Source organism: Lepisma saccharinum, chromosome 3 (genome assembly GCF_977018435.1).
Source record: "Lepisma saccharinum chromosome 3, izLepSacc3.1, whole genome shotgun sequence".
NCBI lineage: Eukaryota > Metazoa > Arthropoda > Insecta > Zygentoma > Lepismatidae > Lepisma > Lepisma saccharinum.
In genome coordinates this window covers 4305173-4322295 of record NC_139231.1, presented here as the reverse complement: position 1 = coordinate 4322295, position 17123 = coordinate 4305173, and the positions used below count along the sequence as shown (strand labels likewise).

General features: G+C 35.1%; 1 protein-coding gene across 3 annotated transcripts in view; it reads left to right on the top strand.

Moving 5' to 3' along the window:
- The window catches only part of LOC145984909 (transmembrane protein 164), an 89429-nt gene that overhangs the window by 49369 nt on the left and 22937 nt on the right, over nt 1-17123 (top strand). For all 3 annotated transcript variants that reach the window (XM_083118295.1, XM_083118296.1, XM_083118297.1), the window contains one exon: nt 7721-7837. In XM_083118295.1, the coding sequence (XP_082974421.1) occupies nt 7721-7837 (117 nt within the window). The remainder of the gene's footprint in view (nt 1-7720; nt 7838-17123) is intronic.

Genomic DNA, 17123 nt, shown 5'->3' with positions numbered 1-17123 from the left:
TCAGTCTGACACCGTTTTTGGACAATTGAAAAGGTCCAAGCAGCCGCGACGAGTGCTCTGAAAGGCATCTCAGGTCAAGACTTCCTGCGCTGCTAGGAAGAGTGGCAGCAACGCTGGACCTCTGTATGGACGCCCAAGTATTCTACTTTGAAGACTATTAAGTGTATTTGAACCTAGTTTCAATAAAACGTTTTTTACAGAATTGGTCTCATTACTTTTGGGACAGACCTTGCATGTGATACCTCGACAAGAGTGGAAACTTGGAATTTTTAAAAATGATAAACGGAAATCGAGTCTGATAGATCTAGTAATTTCAAATAGCTTTTGTATAAAAACATTAGTTTTCAATGGTTCTCGAATGAACGCCGAAAGCGGTTTTCGACTAGTCTCTAACTTCGTAGTAGACAAATATTTCGAAATCGGACAAAACTTTGAAAAGAGAAAAAGATAACCTTTTCCACGTCATCGAATGACGTCATCGCCTAGGAGAAGTCGCAATGATTATATTTTAAAAATTCATGTTGTTCTTATGGTATACCTCGGAGTTAACATCAAAACGTTTTCTTGGGAAAGTAGGAACGAAGTGACAATCTATTTCCTGAGAATCGTCCCTTTAAAAAATAGTTTTGGAACCATGCGTGAATAAGGAAGGGTGACATTTAAAACTAATATTTTCAAAAATTACCCTCGGAATCGAGGGAGATTATGCCCCCCCTTTCTTTTCTTTTACTTGTATTAACTGATCTTGTTTCACTCGAGTCGACCAAAATTAACAATAAATCTTCAATAAACCCAATGGAAGAGCAGCTGAGGTAAGAAAAACGCAGTTCTTCCTTTTGCAAGAGATTATTATTAATTTGCAACTGACGACCTATTCCCATTGTTGGCTGGCAGCTACTCTCTTCCATTGTTGAAGAATTGCCACTTCCCAGAAGACATTTGCAAGGATCGTGTAATTGTATGTACAGAACAAATTACAAAAACAGGACAGAGTGGCATTTGTGTATTTAGCAAGGTGTTTCCTCCTTGCTAATGTCAGTGATTAGTAGTTTATTTTTCGAGAATCGCCCTTGAAGTTGGAAACCTTGATTCTTTGCCAATGTGTTAATTGTGCATGATTTCTGGCAGTGAAATGTGCCAACAAGATAAAAGGACGACACCAAAATCTATATTATTCTGTAACTTGCATGTGCTTGGTAACAAAGTTGTTTTTATGTCCCCTTTTTTCCTCCTGCTTTTGTAGTGTTGCCAGTGTAACTTATTTTATGTAGTCCAGGAAAACTCGAAAGATATTAAATTTGGTAGAAATATCCAGAAATGCCTGAAGAATAGCGTATTAAGTGTTCCTGATAATCCCAATGGAGCTTCGTCCGCCATATTGGAAAATGGCTGACACATGGAAAATTCTCAATCTCTAAAATAAAATAAGAAACTGAATGACAAATGAAGGAAAATGCAAATGGAATCAGTTGAGAAGCTGCCTACCTCTGTTTTAGTCCACATTAATTGCAGGGGGAAAAAATGCTTGAAGGAGCATCATCCAAGCTCCAGTTACTACCACCCCACTAAATCCAAAACATGTGGCCATGGATGTGGCTTCCTCCAAAATGAATGTTATGTTAAATTATTTATTACACACACATATATATTTTATTTCAGTCACAGTCATTTTGTTAATTAGAAAGATGATAACTTCAAACCAAAGAAGTGTTTTTGAGAGGGCAACAACACAAAATGAAGTACAGTCAACTCTCGATTCAACGACCTTTCACAGTTCCCGGGAAAAGGGTCGTTATTTCGAAGGGGTCGTTATTGGAATTTGCCCCAATTTTCTGCTTAAACGGAGATCAAACGGACACAAAGATGCATAGGAGATGGTAACACCATTTATCCTGGTAGTTATACAACCTGTTATGCACAGGACGCGTGTTGCGAGAAGGAAAATAGAACATGAAAACGTTTTCACAAAAAAATAATGTTACTTTCTTTCAATTGTGCACAGTCGTTGCTTTTCCAGGAAATTCTTACAATTATAGTTCATGAGAAAGCCGTTTGCACCGAGACCTATGGAAAGGAAAACAATCTCTCGCTTATTGCAAGCGAAACTCGAAGAATCTTGACACCAGTTACACTGGCGCCAGCAAAAGTCGGGAGATAATGGGGCAGAATGAATGTTGGATTTTATACGTGTCTAGTGGAGCATTGTCCGTTACAAGATTAACTGGTAATATTAGATCTCTCGGGAGAAACAACACAACCTTTATAGGCACCAGACGACGACAAAAAAAAAAAAAAAAAAAAAAAAAGCGGGGCTGTAATTTTCGTTCTGTTTCGGCTGTGTAAACTACATCACAAAAAAAAACACGTTTTCTTTGCTTCAACCAACTTCATTCACCCTCCCCCCTTCCCCATTGAAGGGAGCAGTCCAAACTCCTTCCTTGACTTGCATTGTAATCCAGTGTGAAAAAGGAAACGTGCAACTTGCAATCTGTCTTCACCCAATGCGTATTCTAGGACACGTCATTAAACAGCGTCCCAGTCGAAAGTCATTTAGGTTTGGAATTGAATTTCACTTTAAACTGTATATTTAGTCCCGATTAGCCCATCAGCATAAAATGAACAAGCTTTATGAAACTGCGCACTTTTACATATCAAAATGGTAGATCGTTATTTACTCTCACGTTAATTGATGATTTAATGTTGGATTTAGGAGTATTCCCGATGTCAAACACCCACTCCTCCAAAAGTTTTCCCCTTGAATAATGTCTTATTAATCGATCTCGGCGACCATTCCTACATTGAGCACTTTTTTTTTCTTCACATGAATGGTTCTGAAGAAAAGCGGATGTGAATTAAATTTACAGTTTTGCTTATCAGAAGGCGCAGAACATGAAGTTGTTTTAACTCTTGTTTTCCTTTCTGGAGATCGAATTTCGTTATCGTCAAATGAAAACAGCTTTGCGAGATTCAAAACAATAACTTTTTCCTTCGCGCTGGATGAGTCATTGCTGTTATCGGCAAGCAAGAGCTTTGAAGACGCTAGACAAAACACTGGCGCCAGCTGCATCGTAAAAACAAAGGAGACCGGCTGGAAGTTCGAGCAACAGGTGGCGGAAGAGAAAAGTCCCAGCATTTTAAAGATAACGCAACTGTCGAAGACGGAACTTTTAATAGGAGTGTGTGAAGAAGGAAATGTCCCTTGCTTTACGTTTTACCATGCAACAGACAATAATACGGGTAATATTTCCTATGCAGACAACAGCATAAAAAAAGACCTGAATTCTGCAATTATCAACATTGCCGTGCACACCAGTGGCGGAGAATAAGCTGGGAAAAGGGGGGGAAGTGCCGTGCACACTAGTGGCGGAAAATAAGCTGGGAAAAGGGGGGAGGGTTAATTTTTTTATTCTGTTTTTGTTCGTTTTCAAGAATATATCCAGAACTGGTTGCCCCATTTTAGATGTTAAAGGAAGAGGGGTGGGTCCACTTCCACCCTCGCCTGTAATCAGCCCGTGTGCGCACACGAGCAAGAAAATCGCCCCTCCCTCCTTTGTTGACAGGAAAAAGGGGAGAAGTCAGTCAGCCAACACTTTTTTGGCAGATATTACGACACAATTAGGAAAACGTATGAAGTGGAAAACGGGAGTTATGATGCACGTAAGATCGAAGTAAACTTTTGTGGAAACCTGGATGACAACGCATTAAGCGGGTTGACGATCTTCAGTTCGCCTATGTGGCTTTGATTATCTCTAACAGTTTCGCTTTTTTATGAAGTGTTGCAGGGAACAAAGAACACGTTTTGAATGAAAGCGGTTACTGGAAGTTGTCGGCTACAAGGTCGAGAGTTGCTCACTCACGGGAACCTACTGAAATCTAGGTCAGAGCTGGACAGACGGGCAAAACTTCCAGGTGCCAGGCATCTGTATTTTGGAACATTCCTGCGATCTTATCTCTCAAGGTGGTGTATTTATCGATGAAAGAGCTTGACCTACCATACACATTGCCAAAGACTGCAAGTCCAGCAGTCATTAGAGCGCTGGTGAAGGGAATGATTGGGGAAAAAAACGCATTTTTCGGCCGATTTCCTTCAATTTTTCAACTTTTTTTTCGAAATTTTTCAACTTTTTTCGAAATTTTTCACGGTTCCCGGGAAAAGGGTCGTTACTTCGAGGGGGTCGTTATACCCGGGGTCGTAGAATCGAGAGTTGACTGTACACAGTGTAGGAGTGTAAAAAATACCAAGAACATTTCTTGGACCTTACCAGCAATGTAGGTGGATAGTGAGTCCAGTAAGCAAAAGAGATTAAAATGGGATCCAAACCACTTTGTGCCTCCAGCAGCTATCAAACCCAGGACCCCTAGATTACAAGGTTATGACGCTACTACTGCACGATTGGGGAGGGGGGGGGTGATCCAGATGTCCTTGACATTCCTTGAAAAATCACAGGCAGGTTCAGGAATAACAGCTTCTCTCATGGGCAGGAGGAATAATGTTAGTCTCATAAAATGCTGATCTTATATGTTCCCTAATTATTACAGTGTCAACTGCATTCATAATTCTCAGTTCTTGTACTCTCTCAACATGCATATTGTCTTATTATGACTTAGAATTTTATGTCATCTGCTTTGGATACCACCACAACCTTTTTCGCATGAATATTGCTAATAATTATGTTCTTCGAGCTTTATATGTTTAGTTTTCTTTAAGGGACAATGAAAATTAGGTCCAAAAATTTCTTACATCGTTTTTGCATCAGTTGGTAAGTCCTTCCACATACAAAGGGGCTGCAACATGCTTTCACTTAGTGCACTAACACCTTTGTCTATCTTAACCATGAGTGTTCGGAGTAGCTGAGTGGAGCTCACACAGGATGCCAAATAGGTATAAATTCTCAGTGCTTCTCACGCACTGGACCTTTATGGCAAGATTCACCCATATGCTCTAAACTCTTTTACACTTAGAGTTTGGGTGTATGCGCAATGAAAGTAGTCACCTGATTAATACAGTGATTTTACTAGACCTTTTTACATCCACTTTAAGAACGAATTCACTATACTCCTCTGCTTGAATTCCAAAAAGGGAGGGCAGTGATCATCCAATTTTACCTCTAAAGAGGTATCAGTGTGGAAATGAGGGACCTTATCTTTTTTAGATCATAATTTTTCAACATACTTGAAGTTGAAAATAATATCTTTATCATAGGCAAGGAATACTGCTTAAGATGATAAGATTAATTTATATATGTGTGTGTGTATTGTAAGGGGATTCATATCATGGAGGGGAGGAGTGCAACCAAAGTTACGTCAAAAACAACAAATGTATCTCTCTGGCCATCCAGGTAATTGGCCCAACTATAAATGGAAAAGTGTTCATCTTGCTGTTGCTTTGTTCCAGCCTACTTTTCTTCCAACGTAGCTACCATTTGCCACAGAATGAAGCATCCTAGCTGGCAATCATCTTTACATGGGTGAAGGAAACTTACCTAGTTTAAATCCCCTGATGGCAGGGAAAGAACTGTAGTGAACTTATGGAATGCAGAAGTAAATGTCACTCTCTTCTTATGTGAAGTGCCATCAGGGGGGCGCAAAGGGGTGCTTGCGCACTCCCAAATTTTCTTCCTCACTCCCTTCAGCACCCCTATTCAAAACCTAGGTTGAAATCATTAACTCTTACGATCTCATATGTCATAGTTACATTGAGCACCTGAATGTTAGGTATTGTAGTGAGACTACTGTTATTGTATACAACAGCCAAGCATTGAAAGAGAAGCCGCATATATTTTCCTGTACTGTTGGTAGTCTCTATAAAGATCAGAGGTCGTTGTCTTTTCTTTCGTCAGTATTGTTGTTCAGAATTGTTTCTTCTTTTGTTTTTGTTTTTTTTGTTTTTCTTGTTTTTTGAAATTTGCCTACAGCTCAGTGAGTTCTTCTTTTTGGCATTGTTGTTAAACAGCTTTATTGTCTGCCTAGTTGTTGTTTCTCTTTTTGCCAAGATGCACTGGAACAAAAATTTCAGGTGCTTTCAAGAAATCATCAGGTTGTGCTCGGGAAATTATTTAACGCAAGTTGTATCGTGACAGATAGTTTACCTGTTAATATGTTCCATGTAACATGTTTAGTGAAGTACCATTTCAGACTTTACCAAGGAGCCCAAAGTTTGCGAAAAAATTATACAGTTCGTTGATGGGGACAGTGCAGCAGAAGGGGATTTTAAGAAAGATGAAGTTGCTGTGCACTTTGCGTTTTGTCCTGATACTGCAGCATCTGGGCAGATGGAAGATAGCCGGTGGCACAACCACAGGGTGCATTACCCCCCCCCCTACAATCTTGGTCGGAAATCAATTCTAAGGGGTGGCAAGGGTGCAAACATTGAAGTAAGAAAAAGCAAGGCTAGCAGAATCGAAGAGTAGCAGGACAAAAAAATACTCAAGATGTTATAATTTTCATGTATTTCTTTATTTTTTCTTCCAGACGGCAAAGGGCGCCTGCAAAAGGGGGGGGGGAGCAATTACCATCTTCGATTTCAAATTTTATGCAAAAAAAATATATTTCATAATTCCGTAAAAGTTTAGAGCCGTAGCTAGGGGCAGCGAACAATCTAAATTAAAATGTTATAAATGAAAGAATGTGGCACCCTATTAAATTAATATTGTTTTCAGTTTGAAATAATTTGAATCTATTTTTTTTTTACGAGCAATATCATTCTTTTCTGTAATGCATTGTAAATTGCTAGATATAGAAGTAAGACTACATTTCACAGATTTATATCATTTTTGCTGTTGGTTTGTTATGAAGCTGATGAATTGATTATGTAATGAATTTAAATAATATGTTATATAGTATATGTATTAAAGAAACTTTGAATATGTATACAATTTAGTGTTAACATGTTGCATATGTATTTTGTTATTTTTTACGTAGCTCCATGTCACATGTGTGTACATGAAAGTTATACATGTCATATGTACAAAAATAATTATATTCGTCATGCATTTTCTGTATTTCAAAAATATAGTTTGTATGCTTGTTTTCAATTATTAGCTAATTTGAAATTGAATGTGTTGAAAAAATATTTCAAATTGTTTGTCCAACACAAATGCTTTAGCACCAACTTCTCCCCTTTTTGCATGATTTATGAGGATAATACAGTCTGCTGCTGCTGCTAATACTACTGCTAATATTAATGTCATTATTTATTATTATTATTAATGGCACATTTTGCCCCCCGCCTCAGACAAAAATTCGTGGTTGCGCCTCTGCTAAACATGCATGCATGCTTTCTTTATTTTCAGCATCGCACCTCCTAAATTTTATTCAGCACCCCCAGATGATTAATCCTTGTGCCGCCACTGAGTACCATAATGACAATCTCTTTTTCTATGCAAGGGGAGGGAACAGGCTTTTCAATGGCCTCATTCCATAGGATTTGTATCTTTCCAGACCCCTACATCTTCATTGTTGGCATGTTTTTTGTCTGACACTACTTTCTCATGTCTTCAGCATTGTAAACATCCATTGTCTGCCAAACATGCCCAAAGATTATTTATTTTTAATATCATGTCATAAATGCATGAAATTTCTTTTCTGATATTCTCCTGAACCATTTTTACTTACTAGTTGTAAGCCTGCATATGTTTGAAATATTTTGGATTCATGTTTTCAGTAATACTCATTTTCTCAAAAAATATATTTATAATATTTTTCCTTTTTCTTTTTTCAGATATTTTTATTAGCTGCTCCACCTAGTAAAATTGTCACAATAATATTTAGGCTCCATTTGAATTTTTTAAATGGTCCAGTTTTAGCATTCCTGTTTCCTGTGACTGAATCCAGAATTGTAAGTAAAACTTAGTTAATATTAATTAAATAGAATTTGTAAAGGATTTTTTTTTTTGGTGTATCACTATTTCTCACAAATAATGTTATTTAAATTTGTTGGTACTAGGAGACCATTCTAGATCATCCTTAGTTTTTATTTAGTATGTGTAAGTCCATATTCATTTCTATGAACAATGGAAGTAATTTCTAATTTTTTAGCCAATTATTATTTGTTTAGCTTTCTTCATACTTTATGGTTTATGTTCCTATGACATTTTAAATTACCATTAATTAAATAAGTTAGTTTGTTTTTAAAATCTCATTCTAAAGACCTGCCAATACTTTAAGTACCAAAAATGAATAATAGACAAACAGAAATTTATAATAAAAATTTTGAATTCCTTGTGAAAGCCAACATTGTTGTATTCCAAATTAAGTAACTACAAGAATAAACGCTAATAAGACAAGATCAGAACTGTGCAGTCACGGACAGTTCTGAGTTGTAACGATTCCATTGGAAGTCAATGGGATCGTTACAAGCCAGAAGTGTCCGTGACTGTACATTTAGCTCATTCCTTTTTCAGGGATTGGAGATGTATGGTCATTTTTAACTCTGTTTAACCTTTTTACCCTCAAGTTAAGATCAAAGTTGAACCAAAACTTAAGACTATGAACAAAAGTACCTGCTGTGCCTCTGTCTTGGTTCATGATGTTAAGGACACATAAAATGTCACTTTGTTTTTATAACTGACCAAACCTGTTGACATTCAGGGGAAGGGGAAAATTCATGTAAAGAAAGGATATTTAATTTCATAATTGCAGAGAAACTAGTTTCTTAAAATGAAGGGAAGTGTTTTTTTTTTTCGTAGTTAATGTTCTGTTATTATTGCATCACGTATAATTCACTGTTAATTGGCTGTGGAAATCGTAAGGTGAGTCATTTCGTCATCTGAATTTTATCTCTGTTTATTCTGGAACAGGTATATATTGTGTGGCATTTTTATACATTCGCAGGTACTGTAGATGCTTATTTTTTCATAAGCACTTCAAAAGAAACCGTTTTCAATTACCATAGGTGATTTGTTAGTAGTACTGTTTAGAGTTCTGCTTTTGTACCCTAATTTTTTCCATAGTAATCCTTTAGTTTTGTTTGTGACAAGATTACCGCATAGGATAACAGAAAATTGCCTACCTCAAAATGTGGCAGAGCAAAATGACTATTCGGAACCTTTTCTAGATATGTTTAAAATAATAACATCACTGACATAATGTTGGCAAATGTTGGGCAGGAAGGTTAATATATTTAAAGATGTGCTGCTCACCCAGAATTATTTTTTCTGCCATGTTGGAAAGTTAAAAGAAAAGGAAACATTAGTTTCAGAGCACTACTTGTAATAGTTGAAGAGTTTTGACACCACTCCTGATGTTTTGTCAAGTTTTCCTAGCTCATAAAAGTAATGTGAAAAGTTTCTGATACGTGTAAGTACATAAAAACATTTTTTTTTTATTTTGCACTCCCATTATCATAATTACTCATAGATGCATGTTATAGAAGATTAGTCAGTCATTTTTTAGCTTTCTATTTTGACTTTGTACTGGCACTCTTAGTTCATCTGTTACGCAGATATGGTATTTCTGAATTTAAGCAAGCTACAGTTTCTACAGCAAAATGTAAAAGGTAAAAAGTTATTTTGCCCATTTAGTCAAACCAAATGTAAAACTTTTTTTCTTAGCTGTAATGATAGTATATTTGTTTGATTTTGTTTTTGTTTACCTTATCTTAGTTTTTTCTGAATTATTTGCTTGCAAATGCCATTGTAGGATTGCTGCAGCATGATGCAGTGATGAGTTGTGCTGCCTGCACTGGATTTTGCTTTAGTGCACTCCTTACTCCTTTTCCTTTAGTGTACTGCTCTTCATAAGTATGAAGGTGGGTTACAAGCATTTTTTCCACAGGGCGAAGCAGAGGAAAGTGATGAGTTTGAAACTTGTAGTGTTGGCAATCAGTTTGACTGTAGTGGTGAGCAGATACCATTCAGTAGCTTTATTGATGCCATTTTAATAATAACTGATGCAGAATGTCATGATGATTGTCCAAATTTTCAGACTTAGATGAAAAAGAATTTGCAAGGTATGTACAAGTAAGAATGGATTAAAATGGCTAAAATACAGATTAAAACCAGTGTGTAAACACAGCTGTTACTGTACTGCAGCAATTAGCAATTGTAAAGTTACTTTTTCTTCTTCCATATCTGTAAGATGATGCTTTCACCTGTGATAGCAAAGTCTTTTTCCAACAATCCTTTCCTTTCCAAAAATTGCAATGATATTCTGAATTCTGAAAAATTCTGTCTGTTTAATACATTTTTGTGATATTTTTGTGCCATTGCAAGCCTATTTTCTATCACCAAAATCTAGACAACAGAGTAAGCAAGCCAAAGAAAGATTCATCTGAATACTCTAGAAGAAATTCTAAAGTGCCATTTTTTCAGAATGTGAAATGTCATAGTAGTTTTTCAAAAGGAGAGGAAGTTTTTAACTTTTAACCATATTTTGATCCGTTCATATTTAAGCATGGCTTGCGAATCCTATTTCATCCTTTAGAACATACCTTGGCATGTCTGAAAATGTGGATTATCATTACACTATACATTGTAACGGTTTAATGTCAACATGTAGGGTGAAAAACTGTCATTTTAAGCATTTTAATGTTAAGCAGTGGAATTCACAATATTGTTCCCAAGTAACTGAAAAAAAGCCTGTTGTTATAAATCAGTGAATGTAATAATAATAATAATTCTTTATTTCCATTGACCCATGTACATAGGTATGGAAATCATCATATAATAATACATACAGTAATGAAATATTAATACAATTTTAGACAGGAATTACAGTAATTACTTGAATAATTTCTACAAGAAGGAAATCCAAGTACAGTAATAAAATATTAATACAATTATAGACAAGAATTACAGTAATGATTTGAAGAATTTCTACTTGAAAGAAATCCGAATAAAGGATGAATACACTATAGGAATGAAATTACATATAATATTTAAGGCGAGCAGAATAATAAGCGAAGAAAAATTTTATGATGTAAAATAAAATGTAAATGTAAATATGTAACTTATATAACATGGAAGAAAGTGGAAGAATGCAAAATATATAAAGAACCGATTATGATCATTTAGGCACAATAATAGCATATAGTGAATAATTCGTATATGATAATATAAGTGGTATAATAACCTTTTCTGTACAATCGAACTCTTTTTGTTGACAATTTATATAATTATAAATATTTACAAATTTAAAAATTCATTTATTGAATAAAAACAATGTTGTAATAAGAATTTTGATAATTCCTTCTTAGATTGGGTACTTGATTCCACTGTTTTCATGTGATCAGGTAATTTTATTATATTAAAAATGTTTTGTTCGTCACCACACCATGTTGTTTAAAAAGATAAAAAGTGCAACATAATGGCATTCAATATTCATTCATTTTTGCGACAATAGTACTTGTCAATAAAGTTCAGTGGAGGATAAATCTTCAAAATCATCAGATTCCTCTGTGCACCCTGTATTGTAATATTATTGTGTTTGGCTTTTGATTATTATTATTATTTTATGTGCTGGTGTATAAATAAGAAAATAAATTTTCAGACAGTATTTTGAATACATTTTATATACAGTATGAAAAAGTGATGTAAGAGTCCATTCCTGATACAACATATCAAATATTGAGGATGATATAATTGTACATTTTGCAATAATTCCTATACCCTGAATTTGCAAATTTGGCAATATAGCACTTCAGACCGAACAGGTAGTAGCCAACTTCATGCCAAGTCCTCCTACTAAATAAAAAATGCTTTTGTGAAAGATTTGTATTTTTACATACTTCATAAAGTTAGAAAATTATACAAACAAGTAATGTAATACACAATCAAACTGAAATCGTAAGTAGAATCAAGAATGTTGGAGGATATTCACAATTCTTCATCTTCAAATTGAAAACAGAAAATGCATGTGAAGTTTGCACTAGTTTTACTCCACCTGAAGAAAATTACCATCAAATTTGAACATAAAGAGAAAAATTTCTTTTGAGTTTAGACAAAATTTGAGTTAAAATACAACATGACCCAAAATGATTATCAGGATCTCATAGTCGTTTAATTTCCCTTATATGTGGGGCACAAGGACAAATCTTATATGAGAATAAACAACAATTCAACAAGTTTTCATAGTGTGCCTTATAAATATTTAATGTGAGCACCTTTCGTGACAGCCACTTGTTTGAAACTTAATAAACCATCGGTGAATGTTGTTATCGGACAGAGGATCACTTCCAAATCGCTGAACTGAAACAACAGAACCACATCTTGCAAATTCAATGACACAAAAGGACTTCTGCACAGGAGTCAACATATTGTATTACACCTACGCCACTGTAACTGATGGGAAACAAATGATAAGCGCTCAGGGTAGCAAGTACAATATACACATTCACCTATGTCTGTTACAATATACTAACTACTCGAAACCCCGATAATAATCATTTTGGGACATGTTGTACCTATACAACACCAGGTATTTTTGTAAAGTTCGTTTCCACGATCTGTGTGAAAAATGGTTGAGATCATGGGCAGGTGGTTGTGTGCACAAACATAAATGTGTTTTAAGTAGGTTTTTTTTGTTAGTAATATTACAGAGCAGTTGGTAAGTTGCTTTGTACAGTTGTTCTTCTCTATTCAAGAATGAAAGATTGCAGATTCAAAAACCACCGTCTCCTGTTTTTCTTTCTTTTTGCGTTAAGTGAACACAGAAGTATGATATTCAGAGTACAAAGTTTTCTTATGATGTAATACGTAATTATGTCACCGTAAATATTTATGCAATGCATACTAAGAGAAATATCCTTCAGTTCAGTTTGTTTAATTTTTCCTGATGCAGTGCTCATCAGAAACTAGTGCCATACTGAGATTCTAGAGATGGGTGGGTGGATATTATTTCAGGGTGAGAAAATGGAAGAATGAGTAGGTAACGTTTCTCTGTTCCCTGGAGGGGTTAAGTGCTGGTCCCCAATGATATTCCCTGTGGGTACCCATGCTGCTTCCCCTCTTACTTTTTTGGAATTACTTTCTCAAAATTAATCAGGATATAAATTTCACTGTTAACTGCAAGGTACCTCGAAGGCCAATTTTTTTATGCCTATCCCTAACTTAGACACACTGAAGAGAAGAATTAGGAAAGAAGTCCAGCCAATTCCACCCTCAATGCTAGTGTCCGTAAGGGATAATTTTGTTTGTTGACTCCATGAGTGTACAAAACGGAATGGTGTCTTATCTACCTGATGTGATTTTCAAAAAAATAAGATGAAGTGAACATTGTTGCGTTATTGTTTTACAAATGGTATTATGTTATCTATAAATTATAATCAGATGCCATGTGAAATGTGCAGAATCATGAAGTAGCATATATTCTGAGGTGGGCAGTTTCAGATATTGAATGAGCAGGAAGTTTGTGGTTGTAATTGAAGGGCTCGGGTGTAAAACATGGTAAGTGACATTTTGGTTAGTTTTAAGTTACAAAGTAAAATGTGCTGTCTAATGTGTTTGTGTTTGTCTTGTGTAGTAGTTCCTCCATTCATATTGGGGGTTAGGCGTAGAGCTGACAACTCTGCACTGTAAAAAGCCATGTCAAGAATCAGCAATATAAGGCCATGGATGTTCCCAAGATAAAATATTCCGGAGGTAAAAAAGACCCCCGTTCGGATCTCCGGGTGGGGACTACTTTGGGAGGTCCCTGGACTAAGGATAATATCTACATTAGGAATAAGGATATTAAATTAGGCACCTGGAATGTTCTGAGCCTTTACCGGCCTGGGGCATTTCAGTGTACAGTTAATGAGATAGTTAAGTATAAATTAGATGTAGTAGCTGTCCAGGAAGTTAGGTGGCCAGGAGAAGGGAATTGTAAAACTAAAAATTATACTTTTTTCTATTGTGGTACTGAAAATCATAATTTTGGAACAGGCTTTTTTATAAATAATTGAATTATCTCGGCTCTTAAAACAGTAGAATTTATTAATGATAGGATATCATATGCAGTTTTACAGGGTAGATGGTGTAAAATTATTTTAATAAACATACATGCACCAACGGAAGATAAAGATGATAATACTAAAGATGATTTTTATACAGAGTTAGAACAGGTCTTTGATAAATTTTCTCAGTATGATATGAAAATTCTGTTAGGTGACTGTAATGCACAGATTGGCAAAGAAGAGACATTTAAACCCACGATTGGTAAAGAAAGTCTTCATGAATTAAGTAATGATAATGGTATAAGATTGATTACTTTTGCAACCTCAAAGAATTTAATTGTGAAAAGTACCACTTTTAAACATAAAGATATCCATAATATACCTGGTCTTCTCCAGATGGTAAAACTCATAATCAGATAGATCATATTCTCATTGATAAGAGAAGACATACTAGTATAATTGACGTTCGTACACATAGAGGTGCGGAATGTGCCAGTGACCATTATTTAGTAATTGCTAAATTAAGAGAAAGATTCTCAGTGTTAAACCATAAGCAACAAAATCTAAAAGTTATAAAATTTGATACAGGAAAGTTTACTGATGAAAGAATTAAGAAAGATTACCAAATTAAACTGTCAAATAGATTTGATATTTTATAGGATTTAAATAATGATGAAAATATAAATGAAACAGACGTAAATAAGAATTGGGAGCACATACGTAATGCAATAGAATCAGCAGCTAAAGAAAGTATAGGATACCATAAACCGAGAAAAAGTAAGCCATGGTTTGATAATGAATGTCATAATCTAATAGAAATAAGAAATCCGGCTAGACTTAGGTGGTTAAATAACTCTGATGATACAAATCTAAACACTTATAATAGAATAAAGGGATAAGTTAACCGCACATTTAGAAGTAAAAAAAGAGATTACTTGAAAAGCAAAATTAAAGAAATTGAAACAAACAGCAAAAATAAAAATATCAGAGATTTATATAAAGGTGTAAATGAGTTTAGAAAGGGGTGGCAACCTAAAGTAAACTTGATAAAAGATAAAGACGGTGATTTTCTTGCTGACCCAAGCGATATTCTAAATAGATGGAAGAACTACTTTAATGACCTTTTAAATGTCCATGTAGGAGATAAATCAGAAGTGAATGAAGTACACACAGCAGAACCTTTAGTTCCAGAACCTAACTTGACTGAAGTTAAAGATGCTATTAAAAGGTTAAAGAATAACAAAGCACCTGGCATTGATTTAATACCAGCTGAGTTAATTAAATATGGTGGAAATTCATTAATATGTCAAATTCATAAATTAATTTGTTTAATATGGAATAAAGAAGAAATCCCTCAACAGTGGAAAGAATCCATAATTGTTCCTGTGTTTAAAAAAGGTGATAAAATGAACTGCAATAATTACCGTGGAATTTCTCTACTCTCAACAACATATAAAATATTATCTAACATTATTTTAACAAGACTAACCCCATATGCTAATGAAATTATAGATGATTATCAATGTGGATTTAAACGTAACAGATCAACTACAGATCAATTTTTTCACATTAGACAGACACTTGAGAAAAAGTGGGAATATAATCAAAATGTCCATCAGCTATTCATTGATTTCAAAAAAAGCATATGATTCGGTCAAAAGAGATAAATTATATAATATATTAGTAGAGTTTGGAATACCTAAGAAGCTTGTTAGGATGATAAAAATATGCACCAGTGAAACAGAAAGTAAAATTCGTGTGGGTATTAATATGTCTGACAAATTTACAATTCATGATGGGTTAAAACAAGGAGATGCATTATCTCCATTGCTCTTTAATTTTGCCTTAGAATATGCTGTTAGGAAGGTAAAAGAAACTAAAGAAGGACTAAAATTAAATGGTGTGACTCAGTTGTTAGTATATGCAGATGATGTAGACTTACTGGGGGATGATGTGAATACAATTAAGAATAATGCTAAAATATTTTTCAAAACTGCTAAAGAGATAGGTTTGGAAGTTAACCAAGAGAAAACTAAATATATGGTTACAGGCCGAAACCAAGTGTTAGGTAATAATCAAAATCTAATTATTGATAACAACTCGTTTGAACCAGTTTTCAAATTCAAATACTTAGGAGTAATATTAACAAATGAAAATTATATTAAAGAGGAAATAGAAAGTAGGCTTAATTCAGGAAATGCATGTTACTTCTCTCTTCATAAACTTTTGTCTTCTCGTTTATTATCTAAGAAACTAAAAGTTAAAATATACAAAACCGTAATTTTGCCTCTAGTATTATATGGATGTAAAACTTGGTCCCTTACACTGAAAGAGGAACATAAATTGAGAGTATTTGAAAATAAGATCCTTAGGAAAATCTTTGGACCTGAAAGGGATGAGGAGACAGGTGAGTGGAGAAGGTTACATAATTTAGAACTACATAATTTGTATTCATGTCCAGATATTATTAGAATAATTAAATCAAGAAGACTTAGGTGGGCAGGTCATGTGGCACGAATGGGAGAGGAAAGAGGAGTTTACAGGATTCTTATTGGGAAACCTGATGGAAAGAGACCTGTAGGAAGGCCAAGACGAAGATGGAGGGACAACGTTGAGATGGACCTAAGGGAAATCGGTAGGGATGGAAAAGAGTATATAGATCTTGCTCAAGATAGGGAAAGATGGAAGGCCTGTGTTGCTGCAGCCTTGAACCTTCGGATTTAAGAAGGCTAGAGAGTTAGTTAGTTAGTTAAAGTAAAATGTGCCATCCTTCAATTTTCCAGTGAAATTGCCATGACATACAATTTGCATTGGACTCCGTGAAGCCTTCTGAAATTGGTAAACACAACACGAGAACAATTTATCTATCGTATAGCTTGTAATAACATTTTTTCTTAATGAACTCTGAAATGACCAAAATATCACAAGGCGTCCCCCAAGAAAGTATTGGGTTGGTGCGAATGAAATGTCCACTTTGACGTCTTGTGGGATACTCACCTCAACAACAAAACACAGGGATTGACTGAGGTTACAAGTCTAACGTGATAAACTCTGTATACGTCCAGCAAACAGGCTGGAGCACCCAGACAGTCAGGAGGCAGTGTGTTGCTGAACAGGGTCGACTGAAAGTGCACCTTGGAGAACACACAATTGCGAGTGATTTGTCTTTACGAATTCAAACTGGGACATTCTGCTCAGCAAGCCGCCAAAAACATTAACAGTGCATTTGGGCCAGGAATGGCAAATGAACGCA